General features: G+C 44.5%; 2 protein-coding genes across 17 annotated transcripts in view; one reads left to right on the forward strand and one right to left on the reverse strand.

Moving 5' to 3' along the window:
• BTBD10 (BTB domain containing 10) overlaps positions 1-4208 on the forward strand; it is a 78068-nt gene extending 73860 nt beyond the window's left edge. For all 5 annotated transcript variants that reach the window (XM_041729959.1, XM_041729958.1, XM_041729962.1 and 2 more), the window contains one exon: positions 2535-4208. In XM_041729959.1, the coding sequence (XP_041585893.1) occupies positions 2535-2845 (311 nt within the window). In that variant the 3' untranslated portion in view covers positions 2846-4208. The remainder of the gene's footprint in view (positions 1-2534) is intronic.
• Positions 4209-4296: 88 nt separating this feature from the next.
• Positions 4297-17433, reverse strand: part of ARNTL (aryl hydrocarbon receptor nuclear translocator like) — a 101435-nt gene continuing 88298 nt past the window's right edge. For all 12 annotated transcript variants that reach the window (XM_041729949.1, XM_041729952.1, XM_041729953.1 and 9 more), the window contains 7 exons: positions 16469-16575; positions 15009-15159; positions 14063-14151; positions 12475-12583; positions 9801-9894; positions 6009-6114; positions 4297-5066 (listed from right to left, as the gene is read on the reverse strand). In XM_041729949.1, coding sequence (XP_041585883.1) covers positions 4906-5066; positions 6009-6114; positions 9801-9894; positions 12475-12583; positions 14063-14151; positions 15009-15159; positions 16469-16575 — 817 coding nt within the window. In that variant the 3' untranslated portion in view covers positions 4297-4905. The remainder of the gene's footprint in view (positions 5067-6008; positions 6115-9800; positions 9895-12474; positions 12584-14062; positions 14152-15008; positions 15160-16468; positions 16576-17433) is intronic.

Here is a 17433-nt window from a genome sequence, read left to right on the forward strand (position 1 = left end):
ATGCATGTAAAAACATGTTAGTAGCTTCCTGGTTCTTAAGATATGATAATAGTTAACTTATTTTTACATTAAATACAGATTTCAAACTTATTTCATCTTATTAAATGCAAACATTTTTAGATTTTTTTTTTTTTACTTTATGATTTAAATGGATTTTTCCAGATGCCATGTCAGATACTTCTTTTAAAGTGCCCTTTAAAAAAAAATAATAAATAAAGTGCCCTTTTACTAAGAACAAAATATCTCCCTTGGCATAATGTGGCATAGTGTAAAGATTAAAGGTTCTGGAGCCACATTACTTGTGTTCAAATCCTATGACTTAATAGTTGTATGACCTTGGCCAGGGCACTTAACTTCTCTGTGCCTCAGTTTCCTCATCTAAAATGGGAGCACTAAAGTACTTTATAGGGTTGTTATGATGACAGAATGAAAAACTTAAAACAGAGCCTGGCACATAGTAATTTCTCAGTATGTGTTTGTGATGCTGATCATGAAGATCATGGTGTTGATCAATGACCAGTTGAGCTGTTGGAGATCGCAGTAATGGACTGCTGAGACATATGGGAAAGAATGACCAGAAATAGGATTTTGGAGGAAGGGGAGGAGACTTTGGGCTTAAGAACATAGTGGAGGGATCCCTGGGTGGCGCAGCGGTTTAGCGCCTGCCTTTGGCCCAGGGCGCGATCCTGGAGACCCAGGATTGAATCCCCACGTCGGGCTCCCAGTGCATGGAGCCTGCTTCTCCCTCTGCCTGTGTCTCTGCCTCTCTCTCTCTCTCTGTGTGACTATCATAAATAAATACAAAAAAAAAAAAAGAACATAGTGGAATTGCTGACACTTTGGCTTCACCATTGTCTTCTGTCATTTTGTAAGTAGTGGGATTTAGCTGTTTGATTTCAGAGCTAGAGAGAAGACACCTGGAAGCTACTATAGATTGGGAGGATGAGGAAGGCTTCTCTTAGGTAGAGATATTTGAGCTGAAGCCCGGTGACAAGTAGGTTGGAGCCTGCTTGTTAAAAATAAAAAAAATAAAAAAAAGCCTTATATACTATGTGAAGGACTTTGGACTTTCCCTTGAAGCAAGAGGAAATTTTTTGGTAGTTGGTAGTTTTTAAGCAAGGATGTAATAGGATTATACTTGTATCAGAGTGAGGATTCTCTATGGAAGACAAATTGGACTATGATGAGATGGGAATTTTAAAGACTAATGGTCCAAGAGAAATCAAGGACAAGGAAATAGAGCTGGAGACCTTTCTGAACTCAAGTGTTGCCCTGGTAATTGACTGGAAGTATGAAACAAAAAAGACATTCTACAAAGGGTCTTTAGAAGATTTTTAGCTCTGCTTGCCCGAGCCCCCTCACCTGAGCCATATTACATATGTAGCTAAATATACTAGCCACCAGTGATGCCAACGTACTTCCTTTATGCAGTAATTGAGTCCCTGATGTGTGAGGTCTTTCTAGTTTTTTTCTGATTCTCCTATAGTCTGTGGCCCATGAGCCAAATCTAGCCCGTTGCCTCTTATCCCCTCCATTGCCCAGAGTTTTATTGAAACATAGACATGCTCATTCATTTACATTTTTCTGTGGCTGATTTTACTTTATAGTGGCATAGTTGAGTAGTTGCAAGAGAAGCTGAAATAAACTTGAAATATTTACTATCTGGTCCTTTAAAGAAAATGTTTGCCAATCCCTGGTCTAAACTAGCAATTCTTGCAAGTAGGAAGGAGGGAAGGGACTTATAATAATAGTTTTAAGGAGTTATGTCTGGAGAAATTGCCTTACTGGTAAATGACTGAAACTTTTCCCATATTAGCATTGTCTTCACTAATTGTTACTTTTCAGTAATTATCCAAGAAGAGGAAGGTATAATTAATCAGGGGAAGCTCCTTTGAATTGCCACTCTGGATGAACTGCTTGGTTGTTGGGAGTAGTGTTAAAATGATACGGGGCTTAAAATATTGGCTTTGTTGATCTAGGTGCAAAAGTATACCTAGAACTAGTGAAGCTGGAGAACTCTATAGCTCTTTATATGTTAACAAAAAAAAAAAAAAAAAAAGGAAAAAACCCCCAAAGCAATATAAAAATGAGATTTAGGTTTAAGGAAATTAGAAGGCTAATGTGGCAACAAATTACAGCCCTTGAGGCGAGATGATCCTGTGAAGGGGAGGGTTCAGGGATGTTAAGGGTATACAGGTAGAGTCCAATGCACGAGACTATGAACCATTCTGTTCAGGACTTATCCCCCTTCCATGCTTTTACTTGAATATTTTACTGGGTTGGTATGTTGAGCGGCTGAGAGGATGGTGGAAGCTTGTGTGAATTGCCTCAGTAGGATTCCGGTTTCTGGCTGTTGAACTGATGACGAAGGAGATGGATTATTGATTTCCTTTCTTTGTCTTAATTTCTGTTTGTTCAGGAACTACAGCAGAAAAGCCTTCTTTAGGCTAACTTGGGTGGGAAGTTTGGGTGAGAAGTGTGTGCATACTTGTGTATGTGTGCACCTCAGTTTTTAAAACTTTTCTGTCCTCCAGGTTATCCTACCTACAAAGAAAAAGTAAAGAAAAGGCCTGGAGGCCGCCCAGAAGTGATTTACAACTATGTCCAAAGACCCTTTATTCGAATGTCTTGGGAGAAGGAAGAAGGAAAGAGTCGGCATGTAGACTTTCAATGTGTGAAGAGTAAATCTATCACCAATCTTGCAGCAGCTGCCGCAGACATTCCCCAGGACCAGCTGGTGGTCCTGCACCCAACTCCGCAGGTGGATGAGCTGGATATCCTCCCCATCCATCCCCCTTCTGGCAACAACGACCTCGATCCTGATGCGCAGAATCCGATGCTGTGATGCTGATGTTCCTTGAAACCATAGCATGCTACTCGTCACGGTGACGCTGCACTCTCCTCATTCTGCACTGCAAGGCCGCTCTCTTCATCGTGAGATGCACATGACCATGTTTAGGATATTGCAGTGTAGGCTTTTTTAAAGACCAAAGGTAGCTGAATGGTTTTTAAAATGAGTACAACTCTAGCATCCTGAGGTTCCAGTTATATAAATGTATTTGTTTACCAGTAGGTTTGTGAAATTGGTTCTTTGTATGGGGGACAGTCCTTTTTCACACATCTAGATATTTTCAGAAGTGGTAAAGATTGGCAGCTGGGGTATTTTCAGCTTATATTGATATTCATCACACCCCCAGGTAAAATGTAGAATATTATATAGGTGCACTTTATAAATGGTGGTTAAATGGAACTGTTCAAGCCATTTTTATAGTTGTGATGCACAATATAACTGAAATAAGTGCTTCTATCAAAGTATTCCTTCAGTAAAATGTGTATAGTTTGCTGCCCATGATGGGCAAAAAAGGAGTATTTATCATTGGGCTTGATTGATTAGGAGGAGATCTAATGCCCATATCTTATTTCTCTCCAGTGCTGTTTTCGCCCTTTTAGAGTGAGTCACATGCAGGATGTGTGAACATCAGAGGTGGTTTATTATCCAGTCTGCCTTACCCTTAATCTGTTCAGATATTTATTTACTAATTTTTTTTTCTCAAGAGTTATGGGATAGGAAAATGAAGTGTTTGCTCTTCATTTACTAAATGATTGTAAACTCAAGTTTTTCATCAATAAAATTCCATTGTTTTAATGTTTCTGATCAGCTTTATAACCACCTTGACCAGATCCTTAGTCTCATAATTAATGGATTTCCTGTCTTATTGGTATCAATGAAACTAGAAACCACCTGGTAGCTCACAGAACTCCCGATTTAGTTTACGTGTAATGAAGCACTTAGATGCCTTACTAAATCCACAGCAAAGGTTGACTGAAAAAACATTTTCTAGTCAAACCTAAGAAGAGTGAAATGCCATTACTATGGTTATAGGGTAACCTTAAATTTCAGAGTCAATTTCTTATACTGGTTCAGTGCTTTGTCCATTATACTATGCTGTTCTTAGCAAACTATTTGTGCAGATGCTTTAAAAAAAAAAACAAAAACCCTGTGGTCCAACTCAAGCAGGAAGTAGAAATACTTAGGTGCTTTGGGTCAGGGCTCACTTAATGTGTGAAGCCATACAACTATGAGCAGAGTGGGAGCTGTAGGCAAGAAGCCCATTTGTTACAATTAATCTTATAATGTCATAGGATTTGAAATCTGTGTTTAAGCAGTAATATCAGCATACTCACATAAAATTGCAATAATTTGGAGATTAACTATTCTAACAGTACAGCTGAGCTATTAATAGGGAAATTATGTGAGTCCTGGAACTGTTACTGAAGGCCAGAAAGGCACTGTAAATGTCCTTGGCATGGCTTGTCCTTAAACAGCCACTGTAGAAAATTGATCCAGCCCTGTAGCACACAGGAATTTTTTTTCTATTTGAAATGTGAACAGTATTTATAGAACAAGGGAAACATTTATTAAAAATATTTAACTGTCTAATACATTATACTTTAACCCATATTTATAGTAAAGGATTCTTACAAGGAAGAATAAACGGCTTTATGATACAATTAGTATAAGAAATATCCACATGGGGGACTTCTTTGTAGTGTAAAAACACCATACATCTGAAATGACCATTTGCATATAAAAGCTACCAATGATGCTTCTGTGCACGATGATTAAAAAATTCAACACAAACAGAATCCAAAATATACAATTAATGCAAGCTATCCACAGCTAGCCCAATAATCAATGATGAGGAAACACTGGAGCAGGCTTAGTTCCACTTTGTCTGAAGTTACACATAGTAAGATTGACTTGTATCAATGGCTCTGAGATGGCTTTTATGAAGACAGTACATAAAAGCTGTTCTCTCCTTATCCAGTAAGCTTCACAGACTGTAAAACTCCACCAGTAATGCACTTTGATACTGTAGCTGTTGCCAAAGCAACACGTAGCGTTTACAGCGGCCATGGCAAGTCGCTAAAGTCAACAGGACCACCCAGCCCAGCATCTGCTTCCAAGAGACTCATAATGACAGCCATTGCTGCTTCATCATTACTGGGACTACTTGAGCCTTGGTCGTTTTCTATCATGTCTATGCCTATGTGAGGGTTCTCACCTGTGGGAGGAGAAAAAGACTGGTCAGTCCTAATACCAAAGCATGTTTAACTTTCATAAGCAGTTCCTAAGCACACTTTTAATAAGAATGTTGTACTTAACAGTACAGTGGGAATGACGGGAGAGACTGCTTTGGGGCTGCATTGCCGTAATATATTTCCTTTAGTGTGTTTCAGAGAAAAGAACCAACTTTTTAGAAACAAGTGCTTAAAATGCAATAAAGATTGAAAGTATTTGAGTTCACCTCATCTTAATATTCTGACATAACCAGTTCTAGGGAGGGAGATACAGAAGGAAAGACAAATGGGAATGTAGGGATGAAGAGAAAACAAACCATCCAGAATGACAGAGAAGATGGGTGACATGGGAGAAGCAAACTCTTTACCACTTTTAATACCCGCTGAAACACTTACTGATCATCCTTCCAGGCTTTATTTCTGAACCTTCCTTCATCAGCCCTCCCACTGAAGAGCTGATGGCCCACATGGAGGGAAAAGCCTGAGTCTAAGCTGCTCCTTTGAGTTCCAGGGACAAACCTGGAGCCCCTCACCAGAACTTGGCCATTAAACTCAACTTTGAACTAGAGTTAAAAACTAAAGGTTGGGATCCCTGGGTGGCGCAGCGGTTTGGCGCCTGCCTTTGGCCCAGGGCGCGATCCTGGAGACCCGGGATCGAATCCCACGTCGGGCTCCCGGTGCATGGAGCCTGCTTCTCCCTCTGCCTGTGTCTCTGCCTCTCTCTCTCTCTCTGTGACTATCATAAATAAATAAAAATTTTTAAAAAAAGCTGCATTATGCAGCTGCTTTTAAAAAAAAAAAGGTTAAAAATTTGCTTATCATTTATCTAGAACTAGCTTATTTTATTCATTCAGTTCTTAAAACTGACTTTACGCCAGATATCATGCAAGCTCACTGCAGTGGAAAGGAGTAGTAATGCTACTTACCAAGAATAGAGGAACTATCAGAAGAGTACGGATAACCTGGATTTTCCTGAGCCTGCCCTGGTAGTAGGCCACTGGAAGGAATGTCTGGAGTCCCTCCATTTAAAATCTACAAACAAAAGAGAAGTTTTCATATCATCAACAGTTTCAATCAGTACTGTGCTCAAGATCGTCAAGAAAATGAAGCATGTTGAAAAGAGAAAGGTGGGGGGGGGGGATGTGCTCAGTTTCCCATTGGAGGATTTCAAACAAACTGTTAGGAATGGTCACAGTGAAAAAAGAAACCTCTCCCCAAATTATTTTCTCTATGACTCAGCCCAAACAGACACTTTAAAGGCCGAATGAAATCCCTAGAGCATTTGATTACCTTGGATCACATTGTTCACAAGACTAAGGCCAAGATTAAGGACTCAGTTACCTCGGTGAGCTGATTAGATTTCAGAAGAGGCAGTGATTTCAAGTCTTGCCAGTAGGTGGCATTACAAATTTATTTCCGCAGTCTAGCTTTTTGGTAGGGAAACCTTGACATTGAGAATTGAGAACTCCAAAGAACTTTTGTTCACATACACTATATCAGTATTTTTTATATTTGAAAACTAATAAATTTCTAAAATCTAATAAACCGACTACATGTTAACATGAATAGCATTTTAATGAAAAATAGCTTTTCTAAAAGAGCAAAAAAGTATCATTGTTTAACTTTTTTTCCCCCAAATCCAGTGTCTGCCTTAATAGGATTTAACTGGATTCTCATTTTCTTCAGTCTGTTTAGATGTTTGAAATATATGAGAGAAGTCACATATGTAGTTGGGAAAGGTTCATCTTAATAGCCTTTTCAAATAACTTTGGTATTCTTTGATATTACATCAAAACTCAACAAGTGGAAATTTCTTAAAGATTAAAGTGCAATGTGGCATCAAACTATGAATAGTTTCAATGAAATTCCTGCACTCTACTATATAAAAATCCATTGGTATACCTTTGCATGATTTTGAAGTATCTTGCATTGGTCATTTGGAAAATATTGGCTGAGTGAAGCAGATCTAACTGTTGACACATTTCAGAACATCTCCATTGTTAATATTACCTCTATCATCAGAAACACCCTTTAAGTTTTGGGAAGCTGAGGAGTTCAAAGTAGCAAATCCAAGTTTTCCAAAAATTCTAATTTTTGCTTGAAAGCTATAATTTTCTCATGGGCAACAAATACTGTCAAGCTGTCTTCCTTGAACTCACCAGTTCATTCATTTTCAAGAAAATATACAGTAAATACCCAAGTCCGAATAACCACAGTTTGCAATAATAAAAATGGTGTCCTTTGACAAAAGCAGTTCATTTAGCTCCTAACAGCCTGGCAAGTGCTTTTCCTTGAGACAACCATTGAACTTCAGTATGCAGTGTAAGCGTTTTACTCATACTTCCATTTTTTAACAGAGTTAAGATTTACTCAAGGATTTTATAAAATGTTTTTATTGCTTATTAAGGACATTATTAAGTGAAACTGGCTTGAAAATTTGTGTTTTTTTTAAATTTTTTTTATTGCGAGCGTATGGTGTTGAAGAATACAGTAACTACTAGTACAGTTCGGTGCCACTGCCGTGATTTTTGCAAAAGCACCAGCAGTTTTACCCAACACTGCTTTTGCACTAGCAGTTCATGTATCAACACAGTGAAAAAAAAAAGTTTTAGATTATGAAAATAATTTTGACCTTGCAGACCCCTGAAAGGATCTTCCCCTGTCAACATCAGGGAACTGCTGCTTTAGCTGAACCTGCCGTAGTACCCCTGGATGTCCAGACTCTCCCGGGACCTAGGTTCACTTAGAACCTCGCTTTTTTAGCTTGACTCTGAATGAAATAACTGTCAAGCTAAATGGCTCATTTTTGGACCTGCCCAATTTGAAAGTGACTGGGAAGGGCTGGAAGCATGGGGCCACCTTTACTCTCATGGCTGCTATCATTTCTAACTCCCATCTTGTTTAAGCTACTTCTACAAGTCCTGTTGCTGAGGACTCAGGATATATTCAGAATTTCTTCTCTCAGACCCATTTTTATAAGCCCAAAGAAAAAAATTTCTCATAAATGCCTCAAAAATACTTGGGACTTTGTGTGTGGAGTACATTAGAGCTCTGAAATTGCTGGTGTGGAAAGAATCAAAAGTCAAGAGACCCGACCTTAAGTTTGGGACTGTACTTTTAAATGATTAGCCCAGCATTTACTATTTGGGAGCTTAGATTTTGTCACAAAGTTGTGAGGCTAAGATTAGAAAATGTATAGAGAAGTTCTCGGAGTAATATTTAAGCATTCTACTGGAGTGATACCCTTTCAAAACAGAGTAGTTTTGGGATTCTTGGTAATACAAGGAAGTCAAGTGCCTAAAAGTAGAGCTGAGAAGTAGAGAAGGGGGAGACCACCCCAAGGAGATGGTGGGTCCAGTATGGAAGAAGGACCTAGGGATGAAACCGGAGAACAGACCTAAGAGCAAAACCTGCAAGCAGGGACTGGGGATGTACCAAGCGTAGGCTTTATCTCTTAGTGCTATCTTCTGAGTCCTTACCAAAGACCAGGCACTTTCACATATATTACCTCATAACAGGCCTTTATGTGCAAAGATGCTGAGTGTCCTAACCTTTAGTAGCCCTTTTATAAAACAACAACTAGGGCTAAATAATTCCACAGGGTCACACAGCTAGCACATGGCAAAGCCAGGATTCAAGCCCAGGTCTTTCATTGACCACTCTTACACATTAATTTATTGACTTTCTAACTTTTGGTGGGGGAGGGGAGGTGGAATCAAAACTTATTTTCAAATAGAAATTTTTACAGAAAATTCATATGTAAAAATAGAGCTGCCCTAGTAGAAGCTGACTTTACCCTCTCTACTCACCAGCCATCCTTGCCCCATCCTACCTGGCAGCACCGCAACTCCTGGTAACCTGAGCCTCAGAGAAATGCAGTTTTGAAAACCCATGTCCTGCTTTTGGTATAATTTGTGTTCTAGGAGTCCTGTCTATATAAATTGCTAATATTTCTTTTCTCTCTCTATGGTTTGGGAGCTAAGGGAAAGAAGACTATGTCCAAAGATGCTGGCCCTTGGGTCATCCTAACCTAAATTAACATCAGGCATTACAAAAACAAAACAAAACAAAACAAAAAACATCAGGCACTACAGATTTAGGATTTACAACTAATGTGGCCCTACACTTGTAAATTCTCTGGCAAAGATGAAAACACATGAGTGGCCTCTAAGCCTACTGACGGCATAATCTTCTAGCCAACTCTTCATGAGGGCTGGTGACCGACACAGTACCTGTACCCAGTGCTGACACATCCCGGGAAACCCAGGCAGCAGAGCCCATGCCTTCTGCAGCTGTGAAGGCGTGGCTTGCCCTCCAAAGCACCCGCGTGCTCCTGCTAGTATCATGGCTTCCAGTGCCTGCACTAGAGACTAATGATATTTTCTCCCTTGAAAATTCTTGGCAGAAAAAGAGTTTTTTACGTGACGTACTCATTAATCCTTCCTTCGTGGGAGCTCTTGAATTGTTCCCTCCATTCCTTAGAACATCCTTTCTACCTTCCTCCATTCACATGGAATGAATCGTCTAAGGACGTCGGCAGCTCCACCAGTAAGCTTTAACCCAAACTCACACAGATGCATTAACTTAAAAGGAAGAGGGTCCAACTTGTTTCAGCAACCACAGTGGTAATTATATACTCCCGACCCCAGCATTTCAGAACTTGGGCAAGAGGCTCTCTGGATTAAGAAGGGCCTTAGTCTAAGAGTCCTCAGCCTTACCTTCTTGCCTCCTGGAGAAGAGGCATCAGGGGGAGGTGTACTTGTGATATTTAACGGGCTGGAGCCACAACTGGAAGGTGATGACCCTCTTATTCTGTCAGAGAAAAGAGGAGTTAGTTAGATTTCTTTCCTTCAGTGGTGTGTGAGGGGTAGGGTAAGAACTAGAATGGGGATTGGCCAGCTTTGTCTGTGAAGGGCCAAACAGGAACTACCTAGGCTCTGTAGGCCGTACAGTCTTGGTCACAACTACTCGGTTCTGCCATTGTAGCTTGAAAGCAGCCATAGACCATATGGAAACTGATGGGAGTAGCTCTGTTCCAGTGAAATTACATTTACAAATACAGGCAAGAAGCTGTATTTATTCTACAGGCACCGGATCTAGAGTGCAGACCCCGGAGTCCAGCATCTCACTGACAAAGCCCTTGGTTTAGGGTTTGGATTTCAGATTTTGAGTTTCAAGTAAGTGGGCAGTTTCATTTCTTGTAGAATCCAGATCTCAGAGTTGGACGGGACTTTAGAAATTCAACATCTATCTTTAATACCATGAACTAGAAGGCACAGCAAGTGATTTTTCCTTTTCCCTACAAATACTTTTTAGCTAGTGAATACTCTTAGGAAGTAGAAGGTGCCAGGGTGGCTAACCCACACCTGGAAAGTAGCCTTGCAGTAGTAGAAACAGTAAGTAGTAATAGCAGCAGTAGTAGTAGTAGTAGAGCAGCTGTCCCTACTGCCTTTTAAAGGTGATGAAAAATGGGTCTAGGCCCTCTCAGTTGGCACGTTTCTCACTATAGTAGATTAGCAGAGAAAGTCTTAGAACTGTAAACCCCCACACATGCTCATCAGGCTGAAGGAGCTCAGGAAAGAAGCCATGGCCTGGCAGTGAAGCTGGAGTATGGTGGCAGCTGTGTCACCACCAGGCCCTTAGCTTCTACAGAGATGAATGCAACTTCCTGGGTTACCCAGGCACCCTGCTCTCAACGGCTCAGCAGTCCTCCGGCCATTGGCCTGTGTTGCCTAGTTCCGTAGACTTGGGAGTGAATAAGCTTTCTCTGTCCCAGAGCAGAAGCTCCTCACCGGCAGACTACAGCTATACACCACGTACTCTTAGCACACAGATGGGTACGAACCGCTTACTGAAAAATTGCTGAATGTCTCCCATCTTCCCCTGCTTAGGTCTATGAAGCCACTATTTCCCCGGGTTCCCCATTTTGGGATTGCCTTTTCATTGTTATTTCATCTTTGATTTCTTGTCCTTAAATTACTGATTTTTCTTTGAGATGGTATCATCACTGAGGAATGGGCCTCATTCCTGGGTTATTAAGCATGTTCACCTTCATCTCTTCTATTCCAGTCCAGCTTCCATAATGCTTGTTAGCACATTCTGGACATCTGCTCAGCATCCTACAATGAATGGGGTCTTAATTTTTTTTTCCAGTCTAAACTTCTCAGCATTATTTATTAGGATTCTTAGCAATCTCCCATCCTTGCTTCAGCTCATGCACTCTTCCTTTTTACTATTATCATAAAGCAACAATACACTTCTCAAAAGATTTTAAGATCCTTGAGGTCCAGGACTGCTTTACACTGTTCTTGGATGGTTTCAGGCAAAGCACAGAATATGTAGGTAGTGGCCAGTAAGAATCTGATTCTCACTGCACGCTGCCCCAACATCTTCCCGAAGTAGACCCAAGGGATCATATCCATTATTCCCAAGCGCTGGAGCAGAGCTGTCCTGCCCCCCGGGATAAGAGCCATCTAGAAAACCAGCTTTCAGCTCTCCTGAGAGAACCAATTCTGAGAGAATTAATCCAGTGGCAGCAGGGAATAGTTTATCCCTTTTCCTATTATGTTCCATTAAGTGTGCATTCCCCTAAGGACCTGGTTACTACCCTCTCCATTCCCCAAATTCAGCTGAATGTATAACTGCTTCCCTCTTAATCACTACTCTTGAAGACTCAGATGTAATTAATCTCTGAGCACTCACCGTATGTCAGTTTCTACCCTAGGAACATTCCTGAGACCTCTCATACTCCTAAAGCAATTCTTGGGAGACAGTTATTACCTGCCTTTTATGGCTTAATTCAACAGAGACCAGGAAGTTAAGTGAATCTCTTAAGCACAGCCAAGTAGGAGCCCGGAACTCAAACTCCAGTAAACTACTTAAATATGGAAAAGAAGCCCTCTCAAGAGAGATTCTGCGTGGGCTCTTATCGAAGCCAGGCAGCTTTGACTAGAAGCAGCTAATGTCGCGTTGAGGCCCAGATCACGGACTGTCGCCACTCCTGCAGTCCTGTAATGTTACAGTGTTCATCCATCCTCATGAGCCCCTTGAGTCATAATAAAGTAATGAGAAAATTGAGTCCCCAAAGAATTCCCTTTAACTCTGGCCTGTTTGGGTTTCACTCTTGAAGGCCAGATTTCTCAATCTCGGCACCATTGACATTTGGGGCTGGAAAATTTTTTGTTTCGGGTGGCAGGGAAGCTGTCCTGTGTCCTACAGGATGTTTAGCAAGCAGCATCCCTGGTCTCTATCCACTGGATATTTAGCAGCAACGTCCTACCCAGTTATGACAACCAAAAATATCTCCAGGTATCACAAAACATCTCTTGGGGGGCAAAATGCCCTGGGTTGAGAACCACTGGTTTAAGGGAGCAACTAGAAGGTGTTACTTGCCTGTGGATCTCCATGATTTCTTCAGCAATCATTCGACCTATTTTGCCTGCCCCAGCCCTGGTTCCCCCTGGAATCCCTGGAACAGTGGGGTGGGTCCTCTTTGGGCCACCTACAACAAAGGAATCTGAGAGTGGGAAAGGGGAACCAAGGAAGAAATGCTATTATGAGTTAAAACCAGTTCATCTTGTGATCCACTTGAAGTTTAACCTTAGGGTTATGCCCTAAGGGACAGCAGAGCTGCAGCTTGTCAGGAAAAGCCATTCCAGCAGAAGGCTCAAGTTTGCGTCCAGGATCAGAGGCCAAAGCAAGGGCTCTGGTTCCCCTCACGCGCTCAACATCCGTTTACCGACTACCGCTGTACAGCAAGCCAGGGTCCCAGAGGTAAGTCGGCAGCTCTGCCCTCAAGGAGCTCACAGTCTAACAGGGAGACAAGATGAACAATGGCTGGAACAAAGTGTGGTAGTTTGACAGGTAAGTACAAGGCACCCAACTCCTCCAGGCCCAGGTACAGCTTCCTGGGCAAGTTTAACACTGAGCTGAGTCTTGAGAGAGGAGTAGAAATTAGCTGGGCAGAGAGGTAGGGAGGGCAAGGCGTTCCACGCACAGCAACCGATACGCGCACGAGCACTGAGGGAGGACACAACTTGGGAGACTACTCCAAGAACTTCATCATGAACGATGACGAAAGAGTGACAGATGAAACTGGAGGAGGTACCTGGATGAAAGGTCCTGGATGCCATACTAATGGATTTAGACAGGATCCAGAGATAAGGCGTGCCAAACACTTCGCACAGAAAAGGCACTTAGGTTGGGTTACTGGGAAGTCCACTGCGTGGAGCGGGAACTACGGCGGAGGAGAGGGGGTGGTGGGGGAGTAAGACTACGATTAAAAAATTCTCTGCAACAATCTGGGCGACAGATGGGAGGGAGATGGAGAAGTCTAAGAGGGGCAGAAGGGACAGGATCTCGTGCTCAGAACGGGCAAGAAGGAAGAGTCAAGGTTTCTGGCTTAACCAACCAGATGAAGGAGTGCAGAGAATCGGTTTGGAGAGGCTAAATTTCAGGTGCTTTTGAGACTCCAGGTGGCTCTGTCCAGGAGGCAGTTGGAGAGACAGACCTATGGCTCCAGAGACAGAGAGATCAGATGTAAGAGTCGGTGGTGGAGAGGAGGGGACTGAAGGAAGCCATGCAAGCGGAGGTGGTGCCGTGGAAGGGTATGTCAGGTGCAGAGGCCAGGGCCTAGCCCAGAAAGGAGCCCCGCTGACAGAGACCCTCCTCCCCCCCAGGAGCCAGTGACAGTACCAGAAAGCACCACATCCCAGCACTGGGCAACACGAGGAAAGCCCAAGAGGAGCAACGAGTTTCCTATTTCAAGGGCTTCCAAGGTCCTGGCAACCTTGGAACGAGCTCTCAGTATTCCAGGCTCCACAGAGGAAGGGAGAGGACAACGTCCTTAGGGCTCATCTCCTTGAAGCCTCCCTTCCATAAAATATGGGGGCTGGGGACACCAAATAGTTGGGGAGGGGTTACACTGGCCACGAGCAGCTTCTCACGGGCAAGCCCCGATGCCCCTACAGTACATAGTTACCTTCTCCAGAGGGCAGCATGCTGTCCATGCTGTGGGGGGACGCTGTGAGCTGCGGGAAGGTTGGGTCCCCGCCTTCCAGGACGTTGGCTCTGTGAACATCCCAGCAATAAGGAAACATGAGTCAGGCCTGCTCAGAACCGTGCACCTTTCACCTTGGCCAAGGTGTCCAGTGTCCACTCTGGACCTGAACGGGCCAGAAAATGAAGTGTCTGCCTGAGTGGCTCAGCAGGTCTCCTCGCTGTTCGAGAACACGGTGGACAGCATCCCGGCCTTTGGCCTCACTGCCTGCCTGGGCCTTCCTGGTTTGTAGGGGACACAGTCCGGCAGAGAAGGTGACTGCAGCCGCCCACTGCCATCGCTACGGGGCCTCCTCTCCTGCCAGTGTGCAGGGACCTAGCCCCGGCCCCTCACTCTGCTCTGGCCACAGGTGGGGGTCTGGACACCATGGGGAAGGAGATGCGGGGAGCAGTCCTCGCCCAAGAGGGGCCCCTTCCCTGCTCGCCTGGCAGGTGGCGGCCTCTGAGGCAGGCTTCGGGCTGCCAGTGCTCGGGCGGCCAGCCTGGCGGGCACGGGGGCCCTGAGCCAAGGCCAGTATGAGGCGGCACCCGGGCGAGCCTCTCCTGGGCTGTCGGCCCCTGCACGGCAGCACCCAGACGCCCAGCGTGCAGGGCCTTCGGGCGTCAAAAGCTAACTGCCGTATCGGGAAGGAACTGTTGCTGCTCCCGGGGCAATTCCACGAGCCAGGGGCCTGCACGGCACGCGCATCGAAGCGTGTTCTTGGTTACCGACCGCTTTGGCCTCTGCCCATCCGGAGGCCTCACAGGGTATCGGCAGGGTAGCCTTAGAGGGTGCGCCACGGGCTGCCGCCTGCACCCGCCTTCCCAGGTAAGGAGCCCGGGCATTTGTCCTGGAGGCAAGAGAGCTTCCCGGGCGGGGAGACACTTACAAAACAACAGTGTTGGTTGAGACGATGTACTCTACTTCCTTGGTCCAAGGGTTCATGAAACTGAACCATCGACTCCGGAGCGTGATGAAAGAACCATCTTTGATTTTAAACTTATAGCAATTAGTCGTGATCTTTTCTCTTGTCTGTAAAACTGAAAATGCAAAGAAACCATGAATATTGCTTCCTCAGACCAACACAGTGAACTAAGCAAACCCTAAGTGTGCCTGGGCCCCGCTGCCGCCACCCTTCAAGGGGCTCGCGCTCTGTGACTGAGGCGCCCGGGGCCTGCCGCGCGGCTCACGCTGAGCCACGGGGGCGGGCATTCGGGGTGGGCTGCTTCTGAGGCCTTGACTCGCAGCCTTTCGATTCATCTGTGAATCTCTCGCTGTTGTTCAGCGTATGAACTGCAGGTGCCAGGGAATAACTGCAATTCAGACGCGTGGCCGGGACCCGCTGTGAAGGGAGCCACAAGCGTCCAAAGGGCCCGTGTTCCTTCCCCATCACAAAGCCAGAGGGCAGGGCAGCACTTTTAGGACATCTGAAGCCTGGGACGTCACTCACCTGGTCACATTTCATTATTTTATATGACAAACATGGAACAAGCGCCTTTCATGTGCCAGGCAGGCACTGGGGATGGAGGGGGGCGGTGCATGACCCCTGCCCTCAGGATAGGAATGAGGAGCGGCTACACAGAGGAAGGAGGGCTACAAGTGTATCAGAGGGAGGGAGGGAAGGACTCAGCAGTGCCCCACAAGTGGCAGGGCCTGGTGGGGGTAAAGCTGAGGAGGGCCTTGAACACTGGTCAAAGGCCTGGAGTCTAAAGGCCAGAGGTTTAGGCAGGGATGTGACATTATCAAGCTCAATCTGTTGGGGCATAAATGGGACAAGTATGAAACATGGAAGGGGCTGGGGGCAGAAGGGAGCAGGGAGGCCTGCTAGATGTCGATCACAATTATGGTTTGGGCACAAGGGCCTGAGTCAGGGCTGTGGCAGCGGAGGTACAACAAGGGGCCTCTTTGGAAGTGCAGGTCTGAGGTGAACCAACGGGACACAGAGGGAAGGGGTCAGTACCGGTCCCTCCCAGGACGCTAGTCTGTGCCGGTGCCAAAAATCAAGGGAAAATACAGAAGGCACTGCAGGTTTTTATGGAAAAGAGAATCAGATTGTTTGAGCTAAATCTTTACAGCATTCCTGTAAATCCTCTGAACAAGAGAGACTTTCCAGAAACTGCACCGTCCTAAGTACAGAAAACTGCTAGGCAGGCCGAGGTGGGTTCTCCTTGAGGGGATAAACAGGGCCTGGGAACACCAGCCTTGTCTCCTCAGAGATGTTGGCTTCGAGACCTCTGAACTGGCTGACCCCCACGTCACCAGGGCAGATTTCTCTGGAACGTTTATGCGGACTAGTTTTGAAGCAGGGGGACACCCTGACCTTAAGACCTTTCATACAGCCCAGCTTACCTTGCCTGTGACATTCTGCAAGATGTCCTATGTCGTCTTGGTGAAAGTATTCATAACATGATGTGCCTAGAAGTTCTTGTGGTAAATATGCCAAAATAGCTGTTGCCCTAGAATATTTAAAAAAAAAAAAAAAAAAAAGTTACTGAGATGGTTAACAGCCTCTGCTCAGTGGATGAACTCCGCCAGAGCTGATGAGAACAAGGTCCACCCTGGATGGCCTTCCAGAGGGCTTACTAGGTGGATATGGATATATACATACATACATACATACATACATATATATATATATATATATATATTTTTTTTTTTTTTGGTGCAACTGAACTTAACCAACACTATAAAAGCAGAGGGAAAAGAAAGGAAAGAAGCCTTTCAAAGGGGCTGTTTTCCAACAAAGGAGGCTTAAAAATGTAACCATATTAGCCAAAAATGTGATAGAAATCCAAACCCCAGGGCAAACCTTCTCTATCTCACTACTTTTTTTTTTTTTTTTTTTTTAATCAGGATGATCAAACATCAGAAGCTCCAGTGGCAGGGGACACTAGAGCCCTGGAAAATGGTGGTGTCTTTTTCTAGTATGTAGTGATTATTTCTAATAGCCAGAAAAATAATCAGCTGGTGAATATTCTCAAGGAGACAGCAGAGAGCAGTGGCAAACTTGGGACATCTGGGTTCTTGGCTCAGGTCTAGTATTGCTCAGCTGTGAATGGGAGGGGGCCAGTCGTTGGAGGGGCCCCCAGTTCCTCATCTATTAAGAGTGAGACTGGACTAGGTCAGTGTTGCCGATGGAGCTTTCTGTAGTGGCGATGTGCTAGGCCTGTGCCCTCAGCCTCACGTAGCTGAGCACCTGCAGTATGCCTAGGGAGCCGGACACCTCTGAGCGTAGTTTCAATTAAAACTTGAATAGCCGGGCAGCCCGGGTGGCTCTGGGGTTTGGTGCCACCTTCAGCCCAGGACCTGATCCT

This window comes from Vulpes lagopus, chromosome 15, assembly GCF_018345385.1.
Source record: "Vulpes lagopus strain Blue_001 chromosome 15, ASM1834538v1, whole genome shotgun sequence".
NCBI classification, from domain to species: Eukaryota; Metazoa; Chordata; class Mammalia; order Carnivora; family Canidae; genus Vulpes; species Vulpes lagopus.